This window comes from Pteronotus mesoamericanus, unplaced genomic scaffold, assembly GCF_021234165.1.
Source record: "Pteronotus mesoamericanus isolate MK-2021 breed Mesoamerican mustached bat unplaced genomic scaffold, CSHL_Meso_final contig_20, whole genome shotgun sequence".
NCBI classification, from domain to species: domain Eukaryota; kingdom Metazoa; phylum Chordata; class Mammalia; order Chiroptera; family Mormoopidae; genus Pteronotus; species Pteronotus mesoamericanus.
The window spans coordinates 6,502,866-6,528,732 of NW_026555085.1; the positions used below are offsets into that span (position 1 = coordinate 6,502,866).

Here is a 25,867-nt window from a genome sequence, read left to right on the forward strand (position 1 = left end):
TTTAACCTTAGAATCAACTGATGGACAAAGTATGGAAGAGTTGGTTGAGGCTGCAGGTAAAAATGTAAATGTTGCTCTGGCCAGGTAGCTCAGTTAATTAGAGCATCATACCTATATGCTGAGGTTGCAGCTTCAACCCCCCATCAAGACACATACAAGAATCAACCAATGAAGGCATAACTAGGTGGAATAACAAATCCATATTTCTTTCTCTCACCCCCACCCCCAAAAATCAATAAATAACCAGTGTGGCTCAGCTGGTTGGGAATCATCCCGCATACTGAAGGGCCGTAGGTTCAATTCCCAATCAGGGCATGTGCCTGGTTGGTGGGCTCTGTCCCCGATTGCCAAACCAGTAGATGTTTCTCTATCTCTCTCTCCCTTCCTGTCTCTCTAAAATCAATAAGCATGTCCTCGGGTGAGGATAAATAAATAAATAAATGTTTTTTTAAGTGTAAATATTAACAACTTTGGCCACAGAAAAATAAAAAGATATATAAATCAAACAGCAGGCTGTGGAAGGCTGAGTGAATAGAAGGCAAGGAAGTTAGTGTCTCCAACTTATAAAATGCTGAGTTATCTGATATTGCCGAAAATATATGAAATAAAAAATAGGCATTTAAATTATTTAAGTTTACAAAGACAAAAAACAGAAGTATTAAAATAATAATTTGACCGTCAAACATGAAAAGAGAGGGTGTGATACGAGCTAAACCTCATCTGTCATGTCAAGGAATCAATGGATGGCATAAATAAGTGGAGATAGAAGAAAATAAAGCAGTTGTTCCCAACTCTGTCAGTACATGACTATCAGTTTAGAGACCTAAAAAAATAAATAAATGAAAAAGAATTTTCTTGGTCTGGAGATAAAACAACAAATAGGTTTTTTGGGTTTTGTTTTGTGTTTTTTTAAGTTCCTTAGGTGCTTCTAGCATGCAGCCAGGGTTGAGAATCACTGATCTAGAAAACTAGAAAACATTGCCAATGAAAGAGTTCCCCTTCTGGGAATGGGGCAGCAGGACAGGGTAGAGGTGAAACGGAGAGGCTGAACACTAACTTTGCATTTATTCGTTCATTCATTCAACAAATATTTATAGACAGCCTTCTATATTTCAGGCACTGTTTTAGGTTCTTTTCACCATAAGCTCTCCGGTACTAGATTTCTCTTCTATAAACATGTAAGTTGCTTTGATTAAAATTTTTTAATACAATAAAAAAGAAGCAGCATTACCTGAATACACACTTTTAAATACCTTGGACAACTAGCAAGAACCATTGCAATCTAGTGGGAAGGGCAGCCACTTATGCAGGGTGATAGACTTGGAAAAACCACCTTTCACAAGAGGGCAGCCAGGTTGCAAGCTGACTGTGAGAAGACAATGAGAAGAGTGCCTGAGGGCAACCCACTCCACAGCACCCCTCTCCTACCACCAGATGTCACTGAGCCAGGGCTGCCAACTGAGTCTCAGAGTTAAGTGCTCTGAGGACAACAGTCCCCAGAGCTCCAGGGCCCTGCAACCGGAGTAAAGAGTAGGAGGGAGAAGATAGAATTGGGCAGGCAGGGACAAGGTCTCAATGCATTAATTCACCACAACCAAGGGTGAGCTCCTAAATAGGCTGCTTAACTAGTAAGTGAAATATATGACCCTTTAATGAAAATTGCAGCCTTACCTCAAGCCATTTTGAAATAACACATTAATGATTAATTAACAGTGCAGCAATGGTTATTTGACAATTATCTAAGAAAAAGTGAGGGCACCAATAAGGGCTGAGAGCTCACTCAGAAGAGAAGGCCCCAGAGGGAAGAAAAGGGAACCAAGTGGGGAGGCCCTCCAAACAAATGTCACCTACTTCAGGCAGAGTTTAGGGGCAACCCTGCCTGTGCCAATCAACTGCATGATGAGATTGGCAGCTGTTTAACTGATTAACTCATTGTCACCTAGGAAATACAAAGTGTAGTAGATCATCTGCATTAGGAAGAGGGATTAAAGAGGAGCAGTGGAGGAAGGAATGCAATTAAGAGTGCTGAAAGCAGGAGGTGTGTTTTGCATTCTGGAATTCAACATAATAACTATTTATAGTTTGTGCAGTGTGACCAACTAAATGATGAAACACTTGAGGTCATGTATCTATTTCATAACTCTGGGACATAGCTTAGCACCCTACATGTAGATGGTGCTCAACAGATATTGTTGATTGTGATTGCAAAGATGCAGTTGCAGAAGGGGGTGGAGAGAATGAAACAGCAAAGAGAGTTAGGGTTAGATGAAAGCGTTGGCTACTCTCTAAGTTTAAGGACAGCTCTGCCTTTTAGTTTGTCTTGAAGACAGCTCTCCTTTCATTTAAAGTTGTAAAATAGCAACAATAAGGCACATCCACATATTTTAAACTCTTGGTATAAAACCTTATCAAAAGCCTGGAGAAACTCTCACATTTGGTGGTGAGAATATAAATTGGTACATCTCTAGGGGTCAACCTATCTATTTACCACATTTTACAAATCAAGGTTATTTGTTGTAGCATTGGTTTCAATATTAAGTGATGGGAAACAACCCAAATGTACATCAATAGGAAATTATTTAAATAAACAATGGTGTGTCCACACAATGAAATACTATGTCACTGTAAGAATAAGGAAGCTGTTTCCTGGAGGAGGCGAGGGAGAGTTCATAAGCCTTAAAAGAGGAAAAATAAGCATCCAAACACTCTTAAAGGAAGAAAGCAGCTGAATCACTAGACTCTCTTCTGACTTCTACAATAATATATTATATTTATGGTAGTTATACACAAATACATATATAAATATATTGAAATATATAGATTTTTTTAACTTCCCTTTCCTATCAATAATTATTACATTTTTAGAGGCGGGCAAGATCTCTTTTTGTTTTTACTCATTTCCGTTTTCCCAAGAGTTTCTAATTTCCCTTAAATGACAAATCAGGATGGTTTCTCTGGACTTTCCAAGATTCTACCCACCCACCCACCACTCAACTTTTCTAAGAAAAATTGGCTTTAGTTCCCCATACAAAAATTCTGTTTTCTTTTTCCCCAGAATTGTTCATACGTGTAGACTTTCCCAAAGAAAGAGATGCATTTTGGCTTCAGCAAGCCACTTCCCAGCTAACAATGGCTAGCAATTTCCATTTTCAGTCTGTGTCGCAGCCCAGGGCCAAAGCCGTTGGCGGGGGGGATAAACGACGTTCTCGATAATCTGTGTCCCAAGAGTTTTATTTTAGGCAGTATTTGGGCTTTTTTCCCCCCCACTTTTTAAGGTCGCTTGCAGGAGAACTTTCCTCAGGTCCACTGAGGCACCCCGCACAGCCCCGCGCCACGCCGTGCAGCCCCCGGTCGGTTCCCAGCGGGGAAAACGCGCGCTCCCCCGGGCGCTGGGCGGTAGAAGTCACGTGGGCTTGTTGTGGATAATGGGGAGCGCGTGCGGCCAGAGGCAGTCTCCCGCGGCGGGCGCGCGGCGCGCGGCGCTCCTTCCAGCCTCCCAAGGATGTGGGAGGCAGGGAAACTCGGTACCCGGAATACACTGCAGGGCGCCTCCGATTATCCTAGCTTCTGGCGCTTTCCGCGCCGGAATAAAAACTCCATGTCCTTACACCGCCTCTTTGAATCGGAACAGCCCCCATTTCTTAGCGATATCATAAAACCCAGGGCGAAATGCGCTGCTGCCCAACAGTGTGCAAAGAAAAGGGGAGGCTGGTGTGGGTTCTCGCCTCTAAACTGGGGGAGCCGCTGTCGTCTGCACACTAGTGACCCTCCAGGCTAAAATACCTGTCACAAATAAGATTTTGCATACGGAGCAAAACGAGAGTTCTAGACACGAAAACACGTGTAGATTAGGTTGTAGGCTGTTATTGCTTGAACCAAAGGTAATGGCATTATTACTTCTTCACCATTTATCTTTTTGAGGTGAAACTACTTGGGAAAGTGTTTTGGGTAAACATGGCAGCCGCCCACAGAGCACCTCGGAAGGGCATCAGCTTCACAGAGGATCAAGCGGTATAGTGAATGTGAAAACATACCGGAAAAGATTTGCAGTAAAGTATAAGTTCTAGAATAGTAATGACTGCACAACTTTGTGAATATACTAAAAACTGAATTGTGCGCTTTAAAAGGTTAAATTTTATCGTGTATGGATTACATCGCAATTAAAACTATATATGTTATTCACAGGTGACAGAATCTCAGGCTCTGAGAATTGTTGGCACTTGCACAGATGAAAATTCAATATTTAAGTCAACAGTTCTTTCTGGAAAATGGATACCATATTTGGTATGGTGACCAGACACTATCACTATGCTTGAAATTTCTACTTCTTCAGTGGCATGTGATGCTTTTAAAGTTGGAGAATAAGATTAGTTTTAATAATATCTTTTATGTGTCTAGTATATATATATTTTTTAATCAAAAAGTTAAAAAACCCATAATGCTCTTCAAAACATAAGACTTTAATTTGTCAATGGTCTGAAACATTTAGAAATCATACATTTTTGCAAAACAAAATTTCAAGTTTATCTTTCCTTCAATTCTTTCCTGTGCTGGCCAAATCAAGAGGGAATCTAAACTGAATTTTTCCTACCTTAAGAATGCAGACATTGCCAGGTCAAGTTTAAAGACAAATTTTTCTTAAAAGATAAATATGATCTATTTAAATTGCTTTGGGATTATCATAATTCGTTGTCAGGTCAATTATTCAGGGCTAATAGAAACTAAGAAATTAATACCATGAAGCAAAAAACAGAGTCAGTTTTAGATTTTTAGCATATAGAACTTTGATGAATAGATTTGCCACTATCTTCTTACAGTCAATGTTTAAGTAATCTACTTAATGCCCAAATTTGTGTCCTCAATACCAAGAAAAATACATGCTAAGTGGAACATTTCTCTTAGTTCAATACAAATATCTTACCTGAGTTCCTAGACATGGCTGAAGCTGGCTGGCTGCTGGCAAGTCTGGTCATGTATGCCTTCTGAAAACTATATTTCACCCACAGCGATTTGCAACAATTTGTTACTTTGGAAGAGGGATTCAGGAGTTCTTTAGGTTCACAAACAATAGTATTAATTTTTTTCTTCTTCATGTTTTTTCCCTGTTGAAAAACATATTTTCAGAGGATTTCCCCCATTTCTCAGTATTATTTGGTATGTTAGATAAATATTGATGTTATAACAATACAAGCAACCTTTATTCCATATATAAAAGAGTTATGGATTTGGGTGGAAGATGGAACAGGGTGATCTCTAAGGTCTTTTTCAACTTAGATAAACATCTCTCTCTATGTTGTTTGGTCTTTAGATCTTAGATCTGCTACACCACCCCACATCCTCGTCGCCCAGCAGCTTTCCTTCATCTCTTCAATAGCCACATTCTGTCAACAGAACCGTCCAAATTAGTACACATAGGAAAAGAGAGAAAAAACTAGTGTAGCTGAAAGAAAAATAGATCAAAAACCTAGAAAGGTGGTGAGGGTTACAGATGGAATACATTCTTTGTCCCACACCTTTTGTGTGTTTCCTCCCCAGAACAATACTTGTCTTCTGTCTTTAATCCTCCATGTACACACAATCCTACTCTACAATTTCCACAGATACTAACGAAAGCTATTCTCCCCCTACACCTTTTTTTCCCTAATGTTATAGCACCAATCCAATAAATTGGAGAATTGAACGAAGACTTTCACTGTCTATCAAGTGTACTTTATTCTCTTGACTTAAAGGTTTGTCACAGAATTTGACTTTTTATTTTACCTTCTAAATCTAAGCAGTTACTGGAAAGAAAAGGAATGGATAAGAGAAGCAAGACCATAAATAACAGCTAAAGAAGGTAATAGTGGAGGCCTTAGGGAGCCTTAGATTAGTGAGTGCTATGCAATAAAAATATATGAAGCGTGCCCTGGCAGCATTGCTCAGTTTTTTGGAACATCATCCTGGACACCAAAAGTTTGTGGGTTCAGTTCCCGGTCAGGGCACATACCTAGGTTTTGGGTTCCAGCCCTGGCTTGGGCATGTATGGGAGGCAACAAATCGATGTTTCTCTCTCACATTGATGTTTCTCTCTCTCAAATCATTAAAAACATATGCTCGGATGAGGAGATTATATATATATATCTCCCCTCACCTGAGCATCCCTGGCCCGTTAGCTCAGTTGTTAGAGTAGGTCGATTCCCTGGCCAGGGCACATATAAAAATCAACCAATAATATATCAATATGTGGAACAAGAAATCAATGTTTCTCTGTTTTTGTCACTCTCTGCTTCTCCCCCTTCCTCCTTCTAAAATCAATAAATAAAAAATAAAAATATATGAATCATATGTGTAATTTTAAGTCTTCCAGTACATTAAAAACAAAAGAAAGGTAAAATTAATTTTAATAATATAGTTTATTTAAATATATCCCAAAATAAATCCAAAAGTTATCATTTCAACATGTAATTGATATAAATATCATTAATGAAATATTTTACATTCTCATTGAAGTAAGTCTTCAAAATCTGGTATGTATTTTGTCTGGTGTACACTTATGATACATCTAAATTTGGACTAACCATATTTCAGATGCTCAGTAGGTACATGTGTCTAGTGACTACTATATCAGACCGTACATACAGTAAAGCTAAATTTCATTTTTTTAAATATTTCAGCTTTACAAGAAGCAAGAATTGAAAAGAAATTTGAGAGAAAGGCAATAAGCAGCTATCTCAGCTATACAAGCCAAGACAATGGAAATCATCAGGTAGAATTGAGTCATCATTTTTCAAATGTACTATATTTTCCAGTGTAGCATCCTACTTCAATATTTTGATTATTGTAATTTGGACCAGATTAAGGGAGAGGGGACCATGGAATGAAGAGTTGTGGGTTCCTTGGCATTTTTGGCGCTTGGGCAGCCTGACATTTTAACTACATTCATCAGACAACTTTCTGACCTTAAAACAATTTCTCAAGTAAACTTTCCAAAGGGAAAAGGACATGCTGTCCAGCTAATGCATCAGAGCCAGGTCAGCCCTCAATAAAATTATTAAATTACTAACTAGACAAAGTTGATAGTTAAGATGCAGTTGCCAGGTGAGGTTCTTAATCTGAAGAGCCAGATGGCAGCTTTACCTATCAGCCCATTGTGAAACTGTCATTTTGAACTATTTATTCACATGGCATTCCTAGGTAACTCAGAATATAAAGCATCAAACAATGGTCTTTTAAACTAAATTATTAAGAACGTTGGACTTGGTTTTCCCCAAATAGGTTTTATTATAATTTCCCCAAACAATTCTGCAGGATGTTAAGAGGTATTTATTGAAAAAAAAAAAATCAATACTAATTATAAGCTATTTTTCAGCTACAATTTATTTTTAAATATATGTAATAAAAATACTTTTATGTAGTTGTTATTATTAGATAATTGCCTTTAGAAAATGGTGTGCTTACCTGAAAATAGCAAAAAATCTCAGGATTCACAAAAGCATGATAATGGATTTGCACATAGAAGCCTAGGCAACTATTGAGTTGATAATATGTGGTCTATTTAACAATCATTGGCTTCTGTTAGTTTTCTTGTCTTATTATTTAAATATATATTGATAATATTTTTCACTTAAAGTTATTTTTTTCAAAATTTAGAAAAGTTTGTTTCATTTTTCAGATGCATTTTTTAAAATTAAACTTATTGGGATGACTTTGATTAATAGGATCATATACATTTCAAGTGTACATTTCTATGATACAAGATCAGATCTGTATATTGTTATTTTTATCTTTGGAGGTTGTTCTGATATAAAGCTTAAAATAGTTGAGTGAAGATTTTATCATTTCTTTCAGCAGTTAGTTCATCTGCGGTTCACATTTTACCGTCTATGTGAGGTAGACTGAATGATGGCCCTCCAAAGATGTGCACATCCTAATCCCCTGGACTAGTGAATATCTTACATTATGTGGCAAAATGGACTTTGCAGATGTGCTTAAATTAAGGCTGTAGAAGCAGAGATTATCCTGGATAAGGAAAAGGACCTAATCATATGGGTCCTTATAAGAGGAGGTAAGAGGGTCAGAGCCAGAGAAGGAGGTGTGACAATAGAGTACGGGTCAGAGTGATATGAGAAAGGCTCGATGAGCCAACGAATGCAAGCAACCTCTAGAAGCGAAAAAAGGCAAGGAAACTGCGGAATAAACCCTGCTAACCCATTTTAGACTTCTGACCCCCCAGAACTATAAGATAATACATTTGTGTTTTTTAGGCTATTCAGTCTGTTGTAATTTGTTACCACTGCAGTAGAAGATATATACACTATGTTGATCTGAGTACATATTAAATTTCAGTTGGTACATGATAATTTTAAATGTGTTCATTGTAAAATAAATTTGGACATAGACAAGAGTCCAAGTGGGTGGACAATGGTAAGGAACTTAGCAAACCCCAAAAAGATCAGGCCTAAGTGCTTGAAGAAGGAGAAACCAAGGAGAAGCAAGGCAAGTCACACTGAAGACCCTTCGATCTACTCAAGAATCAGAAGCAGGTAGAGTGCAGAGAGAAGTTACAGGAGTGGAGATTCAAGAGTTGTAGTGCTGAAGAGGGAGATTTGCTTGAAAACTGTTTATTAAGTAGTCAGATCCCCACCTCCCCACCCTCACCTAATAAAATCAGGCTACTACTTTTACCTCCATAGGAAACAGGATATGTCACCTGTGAAGAAAGTAAACCAAAGGAGTTCTAGTTGTGGAGACACCAGGCATAGAATAGTGGGAGTGAAGCTGAGACAGAGAGATCTGATCAGATCACTGGGGAGGAATAGGGAAGGGCCATAGGAAGAGGCTGCCCAAGGCAATGGTAAACAGCCTAGGACAGGATTGGCTGAGAAGCTGAATACCTCCAGTGCACATGGAATTATGGGCCAGAAGATTTAAATAGGAGGAAAGCAGAGACTGACTCTCTTTCTCTTCCTCAAGGATGTCTGGATGATCATGCTATAGCCACCTGTGTTTCCCAAAGGACAGTATTTTAAATGGGAGAAGGAACTCTGGGGGCAGCCTAGGATTGATCTGGCCAGGAAGAGGATGGCAGGATTATTTTTCTTTAGGTATTCTAGAGGGGATGAGGCAGAAGCCTGCTGTTCTTTCAAAATTGTGTAGCTTCTGTACCTTGTGTTGTTTTAGTTTGTAAACCAATCTTATAAAAATAGAGTAATTAAAAACTGGCACAGGGAATGGTAGGAGAACTCAAGAATTAAATGTTAGCTTTAATTGATAGGCTTAAGTGATTAAAGCTGGAACTCAAGAGTTAAAGATTTTAGCCTTAGCTGATAGGCTTAAGTGACTAATTTATGTGGAAAGCTGTTATTCCAAAATTGTGTAGCTTTTGAATAAAGCCTTCTTTCCTTTTTCACCAAACCTCTGTCTCCAGAATTTTGCCTAAAGGGTGGCAGCAGGCAGCAGGACCTCGCTTGCTGTTCAGTAACAAGACATCTTACTGAAAAGAGAGAAATTAAATTTGAAATGGAAAGCCAGACACCCAGGCCTCTTCTGCTGCTCAGCTGTACTCTCCAGCAGAAAATAAAGGATACTTCTCAGGAAAGAATGTACTGTGCCAGAAAAAAGAGCTACAGATATTGACATTTAGTGGTCCTCATAGGAAAAACCTGCAGTGAATCCCTTCAATCAACAATTTGCAAACACATACTCAGAGCTTCCCATCAGCTTTTTGGACTTCACTCAAAATATGAATGAACAAAAATCACCAGATACCAGAGGAAAGCCTTTAACATGAAAAAATAAAAAAGCTTCAACATGTATGAATAAGGGTGTGTGTATGGGGGGAAGAGGAATCACCCAAAACAGAACCAATGTAGAGGGCATAAAAATACTTAAAAAAAAATTAAGTATCATCAGTGAAATAGTGTATCCAGGAAAGAAGAACAGAATGCTAGAAGAAGGAAAAAATCTAAGAGCAGGACAGAGCAATTGGGAATTACAAATAGTAAAACAAAGTAAAATTCAGTAAAAGAATTTTTATACTGAAAGATAATTAAATCCTCCAAAACAGAATACACTTGAAAATTGTTCTGTCAGAAACTATCATGAGAACATTCTGTAAGATCACTGGTCTGGTATCTTTAAAAATTTAGTATTATATGGGACAAAATGGTGGGCAGATGGAGAGAATGCTCTAGGATAAAGGAAGCAAAAGAGATTTAAAAGAAACACTATGAGAAAATGGGCTGGCCAAGATGGAGGCATAGGTAGATACACTTTGCCTCCTCACACAATCAAAAGAAGGACAACCACAAATTTAAAAACAAAAAACAACTGAAACTACCAGGAAATCTAATTGTATGGAAGTCCAACAACCAGGGAGTTAAAAAAGAAACATCCAGACTGGTAGGAGGGGTGGAGACGGGCTGCCAGGGCAGAGAGGACATGTGGCAAGGCGGTGCCTGGAGGACTGGGTAGGTGAGACAGCAGCTGGTAGTCCAACATTTGCATGTGGATAAGCAGGAAAGAACAAGAGGGGAGTGAGACAAACCGCGCAACCCAGGGTTCTAGTGCAGGAAAAGAAAGCTTCAAAACCTCTGACTGTAAAAACCTGTGGGGGATGTGGCAGCATGAAAAACTCCCATCCTCACAGGACTGTTCGTTGGAGAGAACTACAGGGTCCTAGAACGTACACAAACCCACCCACCCAGGAATCAGCACCAGAAGGGCCCAATTTGCTTGTGGGTAGCGGGGGAAGTGACTGAAGCCAGCAAAGAGCCTAGCAAGCAAATGGCATTGTTCCCTCTCACCGCTACCCCACATACAGCACCACAACGCAGTGAGGTGGGCTGCCCTGCCCTGGTGAATAGCTAAAGCCCTGCCTCTTATAACGTAGCAGGAGCACCAAGACAAAGGAATATGAACCAAATGAAAGAACAGATCAAAACTCCAAAAAAAATAACTAAGTGATGAAGAGATAGCCAACCTATCAGATACACAGTTCAAAACACTGGTAATCAGGATGCTGATTGAATTGGTTGAGTATGGTCACAAAATGGAGGAAAAAGTGAAGGCTATGCAAAGTGAAATAAAGAAAAATACACAGGGAACCAACAGTGAAGGGAAGGAAACTGGGGCTCAAATCAACAATTTGAAGCAGAAGGAAGAAATAAACATTGAACTAGAACAGAATGAAGAAACAAGAATTCAAAAAAATGAGAAGAGGCTTAGGAACCTCCAGGACAACTTTAAACATTCCAACATCTGAATCATAGGGGTGCCAGAAGAAGAAGAAGAGCAAGAAATTGAAAACTTATTTGAAAAAATAATGAAGGAAAACTTCCCCAATCTGGCAAAGGAAACAGTCTTCCAGGAGATCCAGGAAGCTCAGAAATTCCCAAAGAAGTTGGACCCAAGGAAGCACATACCAAGACACATCATAATTACATTACCCAAAGTTAAAGATAGGAGAGAATCCTAAAAACAGCGAGAAAAAAGGAGACATTTACCTACAAAGGAGTTCCCATAAGACTATCAGCTGATTTCTCAAAAGAAACCTTGCAGGCAAGAAGGGGCTCGCAAGAAGCATTCAAAGTCATGAAAGGCAAGGACCTCCATCCAAGATTACTCTCTCCAGCAAAGCTACCATTTAGAATGGAAGGGCAGATGAAGTGCTTTTCCAGATAAGGTCAAGTTAAAGGAGTTCATCATGGCCAAGCCCTTATTATATGACATGTTAAAGGGACTTAACTAAGGAAAAGAAGAAGATCAAAACTATGAACAGTAAAATGTCAATAAACTCACAACTACCAAAAACTGAACCTAAAAAAAAACCTAAGTAAACAACTAGAACAGTAACAGAATCACAGAAGTGGAGATCACATGGACAGTTATCAATGGGGAGATGGTCAGGGGAATAGAGGAAAAGGTACAGGGAATAAGAAGCATAAATAGTAAGTACAAAATAGACAGAGGGAGGTTAAGAATAGCCTAGGAAATGGAGAAGCCAAAGAACTTATATATACAACACACAGGCATGGACTAAGGTATTGGGGATGCTGGAGGCAGAGGGGGGTGCAGGATGGAAGGGAATAAAGGGGAGAAAAAAGTGGGACAACTGTAATAGCATAATCAATAAAATATACTTAAAAAAAGAAAATGGTATAAAGGAATTTTTGTTACTTTTCCTAGGCTCCATAATGATATTATAGGCATACAAGGAACATCCTAATTTTTAGGGCTTTATTTTTTTTAAGGAATTTGTGGTGAAATGTCATGTTGTCTGCCACTTAGTGTCAAATAGTTCAGCAAAATAGTTAAATAAATAAAGTAAACATGGGACAATGATCACAACTTTAAAACAGTGTCTAAGGACTTCCAATCAAGATGGAAACATAGGTAAACATGCTTCACCACCTCATGCAACCACAGAAAGAATAACAACTAGACCTCAAAACAAAAAACACCTAGAACCATCAGAAAATCGAGCTGTATGGAAACCTGACAACCAAGGATTTAAAGAAGCACGTTCATCCAGATGGGGAGGGGCAGAGACGCGGTGTGGTACAGAGAGGTGGCGGTGGCAGAAGGTGTGGTCCCGCATTTACATGTAATAGATAAAAATCAGGAGGGATTCATGAGGAGCAAAGGATCCCAGTCCCAGGCCAGACAGCACAGCCCAGGGTTCCAGTGCCAGAAATATAAACCCCCATAAATCTAGCTGTAAAAACCAGTGGAGGTTGGGGTGGTGGAAGAAACTGTCCAATTTTCAGGAGACTGATTAAAGGCCCCATGTGGACCTAGAACATACACAGAACCACCCCCACTGGGACTCAGTACCAGGGCAAGAGCTGGAAGGGCACCAATTGCATAAAGGGAGTAAGTGAAATGACTGGAAACAGGGAGGGTGCCAGGCAAATCTCCAGAAGCCAGGCAGAGGCATTGTCCCCTCTCTGAGCCCTCCACCCACACAAAGCCACAAAGCAGTGAAGCAGGTTGCCCCACCTTGACAATTACCTAAGGCTCCGCCCCACACAATTTACAGGTGCTTCTTCTACAATAGGCCATGCTACTAAGACAGGGAGTCAAAGTAGCTCTACCTAATACACAGAAACAAACACAGGGAGGCTTTCAAATTGAAGAGACAAAGAAATATGGTCCATATGAAAGAACAGAACAAAACCTCAGGAAAAGAACTAAACAAAATGGAGATAACCAACCTATCAGATGCAGAGTTCAAAACACTGGTGATCAGGATGCTCAAAGAACTCACTGAGTATGGTAACAATATAAAAAAGACCCAGGAAGAAACGAACGTTACACTAAGTGAAATTGAGAAAATCTACAGGGGACCAACAGTGGAGGGGATGAAGCCAAGATTCAAATTGACGATTTAGAACACAGGGAAGAAATAAGCAGTCAACCAGAACAGCAAGAACAAAAAAGAATTTTAAAAAATGAGGATAATGTAAGGAACCTCTGGGACATCTCCGAAATGCGCCAACATCTGAATCATAGGGGTGCAAGAGGAAGAAGAGGAAGAACAAGAAATTGAAAACTTATTTGAAAAAAATAATGAAAGAAAACTCCTCTAACTTGGCAAAGGAAATAGACACACAAGTCCAGCAAGCACAAAGTCCCAAATAAGTTGGACCCAAAGAGGACTATACGAGGACACGTCATAATTAAAATGCCAAAGGTTAAAGATAAAGAGAGAATCTTAAAAGCAGCAAGAGAAAAAGCAGAGAGTTACCTACAAAGGAGTTCCCATAAGACTGTCAGCAGATTTCTCAAAAGAAACTTTGCAGGCAAGAAGGGACTGCCAAGAAGTATTCAAAATGATGAAAAGCAAGGACCTACAGCCTATATTACTCTATCCAGCACAGCTATCATTTAGAACGGAAGGGCAGATAAAGTGCTTCCTAGACAAGGTAAAACTTAAGGCATTCATCACCAAGACATTATTACATTATTACATTGTTAAAGGGACTTACTTAAGAAAAAGATCAAAACTACGAACATTAAAATGGCAACATGGGACAACTGTAACAGAACAATAAAAAAATAAACAAAATGGCAACCAATTCACAACTGATCTAAAAAAAAAAAAAAAAATTGAGCAAACAACCAGAACAGGAACAGAATCATAGAGATATGGAGATCATGGAGATCATTTGGAGGGTTTTCAGCTGAGAGGGGGAAGAGGGAGAATGGGGTAATACGGAATAAGAAGCATAAATGATAGGTACAAAACAGACAGGGGGATGTTAGGAATAGTGTAGGAAATGGAGAGGCCAAACAACTTATATGCATGACCCATGGACATGAACAAAGGGGGGAATGCTGGAAGGAAGGGGGATACTGGGTGGATGGGGACAAAGGGAGAAAAATTGGGACAACTGTAATAGCATAATCAATAGAATATATAATTAAAAACTGTTTAATCTAAACAGTGTTTAAATAGTGTTGATAATAGTATTTTCTCAACATTTCTTTACATTTGAACTAGTTCATAATAAATTGCTATAAAAAAGCAAATATGTCAAAATGTTGATTATTTTTGCATTTAGGTAGTGGGTATATTCATGTTGAATATATTATTCCTTCAACTTCTCTTTGTTTCAAACTTTTCATACTAAAAACTTAGGGAAAAAAGTCATGAGAGATATCTAAAATTTTATAGGATTTTATGTAAGAATTATGGCCTATTTTGAAAAGAATTCAAAACAGAATGAAGCACGTAAATAAATGGTTGAATCTAATGAAGTAAGTTAGCTATGACAGGCTCTAATCAGATGGGGAAATTAATTAATGATATAACTGAAATTCTCCCTAGTTTTGGTGAAGTGGCTTGGTTGTATAAAGGCCAAGTAAAATCCAAGAGAATTTGGCATATGAGAGAACTAACAATCACTAGTATTTATAAGTTTATTAGGCATACTATAAATGTGTACTTGAAAAGGTTTGTCAGAGGTCAATGAAGTTATGTAATAAAGAAGTGAAATATTTTAAAAGCATGCAATTTGAAAAGATTTGTCTTTAGTTACTTCGCAAAGGCACCTTTTCAATTAATTGCTGAAATTTGCTACTTTTAACTAAAGTAATGAAATGTATCAGCAGAATGTTATGATTTTCTTTCTTCTTCTTTTAACAGCTTGGGAGAGTCATCCTTGAAGATGTTTTTAAAAACTCACTTGTAGAAGACAAACATGTAGGGACAATATAAGAAAAAGATAAGATTAGAGGATCTAGAAGGTAAAGTGCCTGAATAATAGCAAATCCTGGTGGGGGCGGGAGGGAGGAGCACAAAAGATTCAGAGAAGAAATTATCAAATAAATAAATGAGAGGAAACGTCCCAAAACCAAAGGACATGTGTCTCCGGAATGAAAAGCGCACTGAGTTCCCAGAATGACAAATGAAAAGAACTATGCCAATGTTCACACACACACATCTTGAAATTTCAAAGATCAGTAGATCCTAAAAACTTCCAGACTGAATAAAACAAAAAGACTTAAAGCAAACTTCACAGCACTACTGGACACTAGAAGACAACAGAACCTTCAAAAACTTAACAGAAAATATTTTCTAATCTAGGACTATGTAACTATTTAAATTGACAAGTGAGACTAGAATAAACCCCATTTTCCTGCAACATCTCAAAAAATTACCCTCCCAAACATCCTTTCTCGGGAAACTATTGGAGAATGGGGGAACTCTACCAAAAGAAAGGAATAAACAAATAGAGATGAAGGCAGGGATTCTCGAAAACAAAAGTTTTTGTCATAACTACTTAGCAACAACTGTTTTTAAATTATGTGTTCAGATTAGTTTCAAACATTAAAAAAAAAAAATTTAAAGACACAAAGTGAAAGAAGTGATTGAAGAATAGTGGGTAAGCCCAAAATAAGAAAAGATAGATAGGCAGAGGCCAAATCATGCAGGGTCTTATATGCCCTGCTAAAGGTTTTAGATTTTATCCTAAAAGATGTGAAAAAACCTTTAAGGATTTAAGCAGGGGAGTGACACGACCAGATTCCTATTTTAAAAGATCACTATGGCTACTTGATGGAGGATGGTTTGGAAGCAGGCAAGAGACCATTACAGTAACTTCATAATCTGCTAGCATGGTAGCACTGGAAATGGAGAAAAGGATATAAATTTGAGAGGACTGAAGAACTAGAATCAATCGATTAGAAAAGAGGATGATAGGGAGAGAATGATCATAGATAATGCCCACAGATAATGTTTTTTATGAGTAAATAAGTGGATAATGTTTTTGATGAGTAAATAAGTGGATTATGGTGGCATTAAGTGAAACAGAGAATACCAGAATAGAACATTTTGCCTTGTTTGGTTGTGGGTTTTATTTGGGAGAGGGGTGCAGCAGCAGGAAATGATGAATTGGATATACTTAACATTTTAATTATCTGAAAATCATTCCAGTGGAGATGTTAGGTGAGCATTTGTCAAAACAAAGTTGGAGCTCAGAAGAAAGATCAGGACTGGAAATTTAAATTTGTGAGTTATCATCATAGAGAAGATGAAAAATTTTGTGTAAGTAAAAAGAGCACCCTTGTGTTCATTCACTAAAGATATATTTGTGATATTCTACTATATGCCAGGCACAGTTCTAGATGCTAGTTTATAATAGTGAGCAAAAACTTTATGGTGCAAGATATGCAAGTGGACTTCACTGAGGGTGGTACCAGTCCCTTAGTGTTGCTGAATGACAGAGGATGCTGTTGAAAATCAGAGGATGTTGTTGAAAATCAGAGGATGTTGTTGAAAATGTTGGAGTGCGTTTGTATAGTTATATTAATAGGGGGCTATATTCAGATTTAATAGGTAGAATCAGGTACCCTAGACCTATTCCAATGTCAAGGTACTACCTGTCAGGGTTCTGCCCACACACACACACACACACAAATTATCCTACATCCTATATAACTTTGTCCTATTCCTCTGGATATTCATGTAGGAAAAGTGAAAAAAAAACCCATGTATAATTATTTGAGTTTAGAACTTAAGTCACACATATAAGCACAAGGATTTTTTGCATGGAATTCATACTAAGGGGAACCCCCCAAAAGCCCAAAATTTATTTATAAAACGTTGTGTATTTATTCTTACATGTTTAAATTTCAGTCGCCTTCAAAGTGCTCTGCATTTGATGCAATATACCCATCGAGACTTTCTTTTTCCATTGCTTAAGCAGTTTTTGAACTTGTCAATTTTGATGCCTTTTAGTGCTTCTGCCTTTTTTCATTTCACCTTTTCCACATTGGCAAAACATTTCCCTTTGAGGACTTTTTATGGGGGACAAAGAAAAGTCACTTGGGGCAAGATCAGGTGAATAGGGATGGCAGGGCATAGGGGTCATCCCATTTTTTGTCAAAACCTGCTGAACACTCAGTGCGGTGTGGGCAGGTGTGCTCATAAATCACCCGTCATGAGTCATGAGACGGGCAAACACACTGAAAGAGCCTTCAAAAGAAATCCCTGAAGCCAAATGTGGCCTCTCACAACAACTCCAGCTCGTACATTGACACTTTGGGCTCCTAGAGCACTCACCTAGCGGGGGAAGCCTACGCTACCAGGGGCCTGCCCTCCAGAAGATAATTCCGTTTTGGGGGGAGTCACCCCTCCACACTGGATTGTCTAAATATGCATCTGTAGTATAAATTGAGAAATCAAGAGAAGCTTATACTTTTATTTTATTATCATTTTGTTTTTCTAAACTTTACCAAAATTTATTATATCAGAAAACCAGACGACTGTAACACCACACATGGTAATAACTGAGTTACTCATTTAACATACTTTACCACATTATATTTCTGGCTGCCACATTCATAGTGATTCTAAGTACAGGTGCAAACAAATGACTACTTAACTGAAGTCTTCTTTTGTATCACGCCTGAGTTTTAACATACTAAAATACATATTGTTTTCTGGTAACAACTATTAAAAATTGCATTCCTTTTCATTCTCCTCTATGACAAGGGCATTATACAGACGTTTAAATTGGATTTGTATGTAGTTCCTATTAACCATACATGTCATTCCAGGATAGAAGAGGAGGTTTAACAACATTTGTTTTAAAAAGTGACTTTCAAAGTATTCTAAGATCCTAGCACTGTCCTAAAAGAGGTAAAAGTACAAATTTAAATTTATGTTATACTTATACAGTTACACTTTTTATATGATATAAAATTAGGGATACGATTGTTGACCTCAGTTCTTTACCCAGCACCCACATCTCTGCAAAGGCTTCATGAGGCTGGGGCAGGAGTGGCAGTGTGTGAATTGGAAACCTGGGCCAGAGGAGGCTGGCGCCTTTCTGTTGGCCCTTTTAAGCCCTGCCATCTCCGTGAGAAGAGGGTTCCCTGGGTAGCTGCAGCCCTTTAAACTGAGTATCAGAAAGAACACGAAACAGAAGACAGGAAAATGTCAATAGGCTACAATTAGAGATCCTTATTTTCCTCCCCTCTTTCACCCAGAGAAAGAGAATTAGAGGTTCTTTATTCTACTATTTTCCAAAGTTTCTAAATGAGCATAAATTATTTTCCATTCTCATTAAAAAAGAGTGGAGGGTTACAAAAGAAATGAAATCATTAACTCTACTTGCCATATATTTGTTTCGCCAAGGACGTGAACTTATCAGAGTGCCTTGCACACAGTGGGAGGCCAATAAATATTTGTTGAATAAATTAAACTCCCTCAATTCATCTCTCCAGGTTCCCACTGCAATTCTCCTTTGTTCTTAGTCTTTCTCTCCCTTGTAAGACCAGTTTCTAACTTTTCTCACCCACTCTCGGTTTCTTTCCCTTTCTGATTCTTCCTTCCCTTCCCCTAACTGTTGGGGAAGGAAGGGAGAGAGGGAGAGAAACATCGATATGCAAGAGCTACAGTTGGTTGCCTCTTGCGCACCCCCAGATGGGGACCTGGCCTGCAACCTAGGCATGTACCCTGACTGGGAATCGGACCAGGAGCCTTTTGGTTTGCAGGCGCTCAATTCACTGAACTACATCAGCCAGAGCACCCTCCCCTCCTTTTTTATAAATTGGGTATTGCTTTCCCCTTTCTTTCTTCTCTCTTGTCTCCTCCTTCCATGAAATTTGTCCCCCTTAACTAGCGATAATAAACTTACGCATTGTTTATCGAAAGTGTATTGTTTACAGAAATTTATCCTGTTTTTAGTGTTTAAATAATTTTAAAATAAAAAAATGTATTTATATTTGTGTTAATTTTTAAGAGCTATTTTAATAACACATTAAAAGCTAAATTAAGTTGCTTTTTAATTAGGTGTGAATCTTGTTTGACTTTTCAGTGGTTCAGCGGTTTTGGGTGGAAAAGTTTCACCACCCTTATTTTATACCTTTCCAAAGAAAAGGAATGTCTTCCAGTGACCTTCAAATTTTGAAAATTCTACTTATTTGGATGGACAATATTTGCAAACAGAACCAAGGCCATCATTAGGAACCTTTTGGAACCCAGGCCAAATACCACTGCAACTTCATATATATATTTCTGTCCAGGTAGAATCAGGTTACAGTGAGCATTATGGGCACACCTGAAAGAGAAAATAAATCACAACCATGGGTTGGTCACTGGTCCTTTTTGGACCTTAGATTCCTTTTTAACAAGAGAAAAACCTGGCACTAATGATCTTGAAGGTTTTATCGACATTTGGCATTTTATAAGTGAACTTTAAACAATTTCTAAAAGGGAAGCATAAGCCAAAGCGTAGGTTTTCTCTGTGGAATCCTAGAACTGCAAAGCTGAAGTGGTTCCATGGAGTTGACCTAATGTGACCTGAAATGATAACTTCACCTCTTTGAGTCAATTTCTGTATCTGTAATATGAGACTAACAAGGCCCGTTTTGCCAGGCTACTAGGAGAATTAGAGCTAATACCTGCCTACTCTTAAAAACAATGGGCCCAAATGAAGTCACTTATGTTTAGCCTCACGTCAGCAAACTGAGACTTAACTACAGTTTAGAATCTCCCAGAGATAGAATCTTAAACCAGTCAATTGGGAATCACCTGATCAGCACTAGTTTTGTAATCTGACAGAGACCCTCCTGCCATCCTCTGAAGGGAAGTAACCTCGCAATAACCAACTGGCTTTTTTGCCAGTGTAACTTCCCCGTTTTCCCTCCCTTCTGTTTATAAAAGTCTTTCATTTTGTAGAGTCCTTGGAGCTCCTTTCTTTCTGCTAGATTGGATGCTGCCCCTATTCAAATTGATTTTGCTCAAATAAACTCTTAAGATGTTTAATATGCCTCAGTTTCTCTTTCATCACTACCATATGGAAGGCATTCAACAAATGACAGATATTATTTGGCCCAAACTTCCTAATTTCTAGACCAAAGAGGTCATTGATTACTGGCCCAAAGTGACCAGGCTGGTACCCGTCAGATCTCCTTAATCCCCATTTAGCCTTCTCTCCCCTGACTCCTTCATAAAGTCAATTTCAAGTATATGATTTTGACCCCAAGGCTGAACATCTACTAATTTTCAGCATTTTAGGAGGTTTACCTCCATTTATAATAAATAAAAAGCAAGAGAGAACAACCCAAATTACTAAACAAGTGTTAAGTGCTATAGAGATTTAGAGCAAGAAGAGGGCCTTTCTGAAACTGCTCTCCTCAAGTTTGTTTGGATGTTGCTATCATCAAAGAGCAGCTAAGGAAGGGCTGAGTTAGCGGTTCCTTCCAGATCTAGCCTGGGAATGTGTGTGTGCATGCATGTGTGTTTGGCAAACTTTAAAAACAGGAATCCATGAGGGCAATTACTTACTGTACCATTTTTAAAATGCACTGACAAGGGCACATTTGATAGAGAACAAAAGTCCCCTTAAGAAAAGATCTCAAATTCTCTTTAAAATACTATTGTTATCAGTGATTATAGATAAAAGGAGAACATATTGAAAATATTTGTCACTGCAACGTTTTTGTCCTTTCAAACTGCATAATAATTAAGGAGAGCGGTATATTTTAATAAACAAACAACTTACAGTTGCCAATAAGGAGAGCAATTTTATCTCATAAAAAAGTCTTTAAATGTTCCTTCTGAAGATGATATTGGTTTGGATAGAGTGTATGTGTAACATTAATACTAACAGTACCTTAAATTCCTCTAGTGCTTTAAGGTGATAAAATACTTTTACGTAATTCTGATTATGTTTTCTTCCTCATAACAATCTCATGGCAAAAATAGGTCAGTTATTATCTTACAGATTAAGAAACCCAAGCTTATGCAACTTGCTCCATAAATGGTGGAATGACCTCCCACCAAGTCATTTGGCTCTTTTTCCAATGTGGTTGTTTTTTTGACTACATCATAGTGCCTTATGAATTTGATACTACTTCATGTTTTTTCCTTTTCACACACCTGTACATTCATAGACACTGACTTATTTCCAAGTAGGCATCACAGCTCCAAATAAGCAAGAATCCTTTGGGCTCTTGGTTAATCAGAAGAAATCTTTCTGAATTTGCCTACTTCCCATTATTTGTTTGTTTTTCATTATAAAATTTCTCAGAGAGTAGAAGGGACCAGGACACATACTTTGGTAAACAGATTTTTGCCTTTCCTCAGTTACTGAAAGTTTGGGGAAAGAAGGAGGTGTGATTTGAGCAAGGTAGAAGAATCTCATGGTTTTCTGTGGTGGCTCGGTGAGCGACTGGAGCCTGTCTTGTTGTAAGCCCAAAGTCCACTGGTTGAAATCCTACTTTGAAGAACATTATACTTTGGGGCTTGTCTATTTATTTTCTTTTTCAAATGCAGTTTATCTAATACTCATATAAGGTTAAAAACAAAACAAAACTTCCCAGCATTCTCAGCATTGGGTTCAAGTACTGTGTTCACAATCAGAGGCAATGTGAGCTGGCAGAGCTGGGGCACGGGCTGGGAGGGTCAGAGTCTGTCAACTGGTACCAGGAGAAATGAGAGATAAACATATTATCTGTTTACACCCAGCCTCTGCCTAAGTCCAGGGTAACATACTTCTCCATTTTCTGACTCTCCCATGCTGGCCCCCCCAGGACTTCTGTTTACGGAGGCTTATTTGATTCTTGAATTTCAAGCTAAGCATTCTATGTACTTTAAAAAAGTCCTATAGCCCTGAAACATGGTCCTGGCATGCAGGTGGGGGAATGAAAGGGAGCTCATGCCCTCATCAAGATCTCAGTGGGAAATGTTTATAGACTATTCTCCTGACCACTACTGAAATGTAACCATTAAGCTTCAAAAAATTGTTCTAGTCTCTTATCTTTCATCATTCCATTTTACCTTTCCTCTAACACTCAGAATAAACTCTACTATCTACTTGTTCATTATCTTCTAAAAAAAGGCAGACTAAATAAAATTCCAAAATTAGATTACAATGTGGAATATCCTTCAAAGGATTTGTTCTTTTTAAAGCATTTGTTTTTCTTTTTAAAGTAATTTAAGCTTAATACTGTCCCAGAAAACCAAATGGATATATTTGCAAATAACTGTGTGTGGAGAAAATACATTTCAGCTCTTAGGTAGCACTGCCTCACCCTCCAAACTTTTTTTTTTTAGTTATAAAATAAAACACAGAAACAGAAGACAACCCAAAGGAAATGTCTGTCTTAATGAACATTTTTAAGGCAAACACCTTGTAACCACCACCAGGTCAAAAAACAGACCTTCACTACCTATCCTTAGAAGCCTCTTCCACATGCCCCTTCTCAATCACAACTTCTTCCCTACCACTACCACCTAATAAGTAACCATTATCCTACTTTTATAGTAATCCCTTTCACTTTCCTTTTCCTTTAATGGTTTTATTACTCAAATGTTTACCCCTAGAGAGTACAGTCTCTGACCCCCATACACATATACACATTTGATTTTTTTTAACTTTTAAAAAGATTTTATTTATTTATTTTTAGAAAGAGGGGTAGGGAGGGAGAAAGAGAGAGAACATCAATGTGTGGTTGCCTCTCGCACCTCCCCTATAGGGACCTGGCTTGCAACCCAGGCATGTGCCCTGACTGGGAATCAAACTGGCGACCCTTTGATTCACAGGCTGGCACTCTGAGCCACACCAGCCAGAGCCACATATACACACTTTAAAAAATTTCTGATATATACTTTTTTTTTAACTTTATAATTTCTCTCTTAAAGAGCAGAGGCCTTCTGACCTATAGAGTCTTCCATAGCCAGGACTTTGCAAATTGCATGATCATGATGCCATTCGACATGTCCCTGTGTTTCCTACAAACTGGCTGCTGGATCTCAAGTCTAGTTCAGATTTAGGTTCAATCCCATTGACAGCATTATAGGTGGTAGTATGGTTTTTCCTCAAGAGGCACATGTCTAGTTCTATGATCTTTGAAAATGTTAATGCATAATGCCTTTATCTACTGATTCATGGGAAGTTGCAAAATTAGGACATTCTATCATTTCTATTTTATGTAACAGTGGACTACTTTTATGTAGATTCACTTCCCCTTATATCTTATTTCATTACCCAAATAACCAAACAACTTTTTAAAGCCCCTTATAGGAGAGATCCTGCCATCATCGTCTTGAAGTAGTTCTCTTGGGGTCCTATGCCTTTGGACTCTGACTACTTGTTTGTTGAATTTGCCTGAGACATTCCCTATAAATGAGACTGAGGCACACTGAAGTGGTGTGTAAAGCAGATGTATATTAATAAAGGTTTAATAGTAAATTCCGGACACTAAGAAACTTAAAATTCTTGTATTCAAGGTCTAGTCTTTGCTTTCTGAGGGTCATAAGCCTTTATGACTTTCACAAAGAGATTGTTAACAAAGGTGAACTGATGGAAGTGAAGTAAAAAGGATTCTTGTGAATCTATTTCAGGTCAGTATGCAGGGAACTGGCTGCCTTCCCTATAGAAAGTCAGAAATTAAATAATTATTTCAATCTGTATTTGAGCACAACTTGGACTGCAAATGAAAGTGATTATTCTTTCAAATATTCTTACTTGATATGCAGTGATCTAGAGATCATACAACTAATCCAAACATTTAGTTAAAAAATTGCAAACATAATTACATTGAGAGTTCAAAAATCTTGGGATTTTTGTTTTTTTATATTGACTACTACACATATGATATAGTAGGTAGAAAGAATAATTAGTTCTTATATGATCATTGGTAATAACTATGGCTTTAAAAATATTTTCATTTTAGGATAGTCAACTTTAGTTGTTTAATGTTAACAGCTGAAGGCATTTAAGGTGCCTGCTGGAAGCGCTCAGTTCACCTGGACGCAGTTAGGTGGAAGTGCCATACCTCAGTGAGTGTCCAGCAAGAACTTTGGGATCGGATGGTCTGGGTTCTTGGTTCTTCAGCACCACTTAGTAGTTTAATGACCTTAGATACTTGGGTTTTGTCTTAATTTTCTTCATTTGTAAACCTGAGTAATCAAATCTCTCAGAGTTGCTGAGAAATTTAAGTGATGTAAAACACTGGGAAAAGTGCTTTGTAATACTTACTGTTGATAGATGTTCTATCTAAGGAGACCTAAATGACAGTTAATGGGATAAACTGTATTGCCTTTTGATATTGGCCATTAAGACAACTGAAAATTTCAGGTCTGCCAACAGGACATTAGGAAGGGTTTCAGCTTCACATGTACATCTGAGAGGTTCATCTTTTGGAGATGCACTGAAGTAGAAATAAAATGATAAAGTCAGCATACACTTGTGCTTTCTGTGAATATACATTTGTTATATTCCATCTCCTTGAGGTTTACTTAAAGAAAGTATCAGGTCTGATACACTATTACAGACAAAAATAGAACCATATAATCTTAGCCTGGTTCTCCAACCTGTGGGCCAAATTTTTATATTACAAATCTGCAGAGAAAAAACTGTCCAGAAAGGAAGAATTTGTTTCAAGAATTCTTGTAGGAACATTACAAAGGTTTTTTTTTTTCTTCCTTTTTTTTTTTGATATGAAGAGCATTAATACCGTACTTTATAGAAATGGAAATAAAGGCATTAGTTTGAATAATCTTCCATGTTACTTTAGTTGTAAAGTTTGGATCCTATAACACTCAAATTGTTTATATTTATTTTTACTACTGAACACTGTGGGAGACGCAATGCTATGTGTTCACCAAGCCATTTTTCATGTCCATCTTCCCCAGGCACACAAGAAGTGAAACCTCCTAGGCTTCTTAATCAGACCAGGCCACGTAACTAGTTCAGGCCAATAAAATGTCAGCGGAAGTGAAAGGTTCACTCTCTGATGAGACAAAGAAAAGCCTTGGCAGAATTCTCCAATCAAGCTCATTCCAATTTAGCTCTTCTACCAATCTAATGTTGGGTTGACAGAGCCAGAGATGGAAGCAGCTGGGACTACTGAGTCACCACTTGGAGGAAAGCTGCCCTATAGTCACCTGCCCTTCAGGTGACTAGTGCAGCATCATAACTTAGTCCATCCTGATTCAAACACAGTACTGGCGGCTTTACAGTCATTTAAAGTGAAGTGAAATACCAGAAATGTGGAATGACCTCTAGATCACTAAGATCAAATTATAATGAAAAAATTTATAGTTTTTTAAAATTAATACTGTTGACCCTGAAACCCAATTTTGTTGTGTAGTACAATTGTCTGGCAACCATTTGGAACCTATTTGAATGAGAGTCAAACTATTTTCTCATATTACTAATATTTCAATTCTGATCTTAGTCTTAGTGCCCAAATTAGTTATCAGAGACTTTTGTTAACAAAAAAGTTGACTCAGAATTTAAGAAATCACACTATTATTAACTTATATGGTTTTCAACATTTTAAAAATAGAAGTTTGCATAATCAGTAACATTTTATTAGTATGTAACTTTTTAAAGCACAAAAGCCATTAGAAATCATGACAGGATTGATA

General features: G+C 38.0%; 1 protein-coding gene across 2 annotated transcripts in view; it reads right to left on the bottom strand.

Annotated features, from left to right (window-relative positions):
- The window catches only part of PXT1 (peroxisomal testis enriched protein 1), a 41,221-nt gene extending 16,695 nt beyond the window's left edge, over positions 1-24,526 (bottom strand). For both annotated transcript variants that reach the window (XM_054568723.1, XM_054568722.1), the window contains exons 1-2: positions 24,474-24,526; positions 4,922-5,102 (exon numbers count right to left, since the gene is read on the bottom strand). In XM_054568723.1, coding sequence (XP_054424698.1) covers positions 4,922-5,093 — 172 coding nt within the window. In that variant the 5' untranslated portion in view covers positions 5,094-5,102; positions 24,474-24,526. The remainder of the gene's footprint in view (positions 1-4,921; positions 5,103-24,473) is intronic.
- Between the last annotated feature and the right edge of the window lie 1,341 nt (positions 24,527-25,867).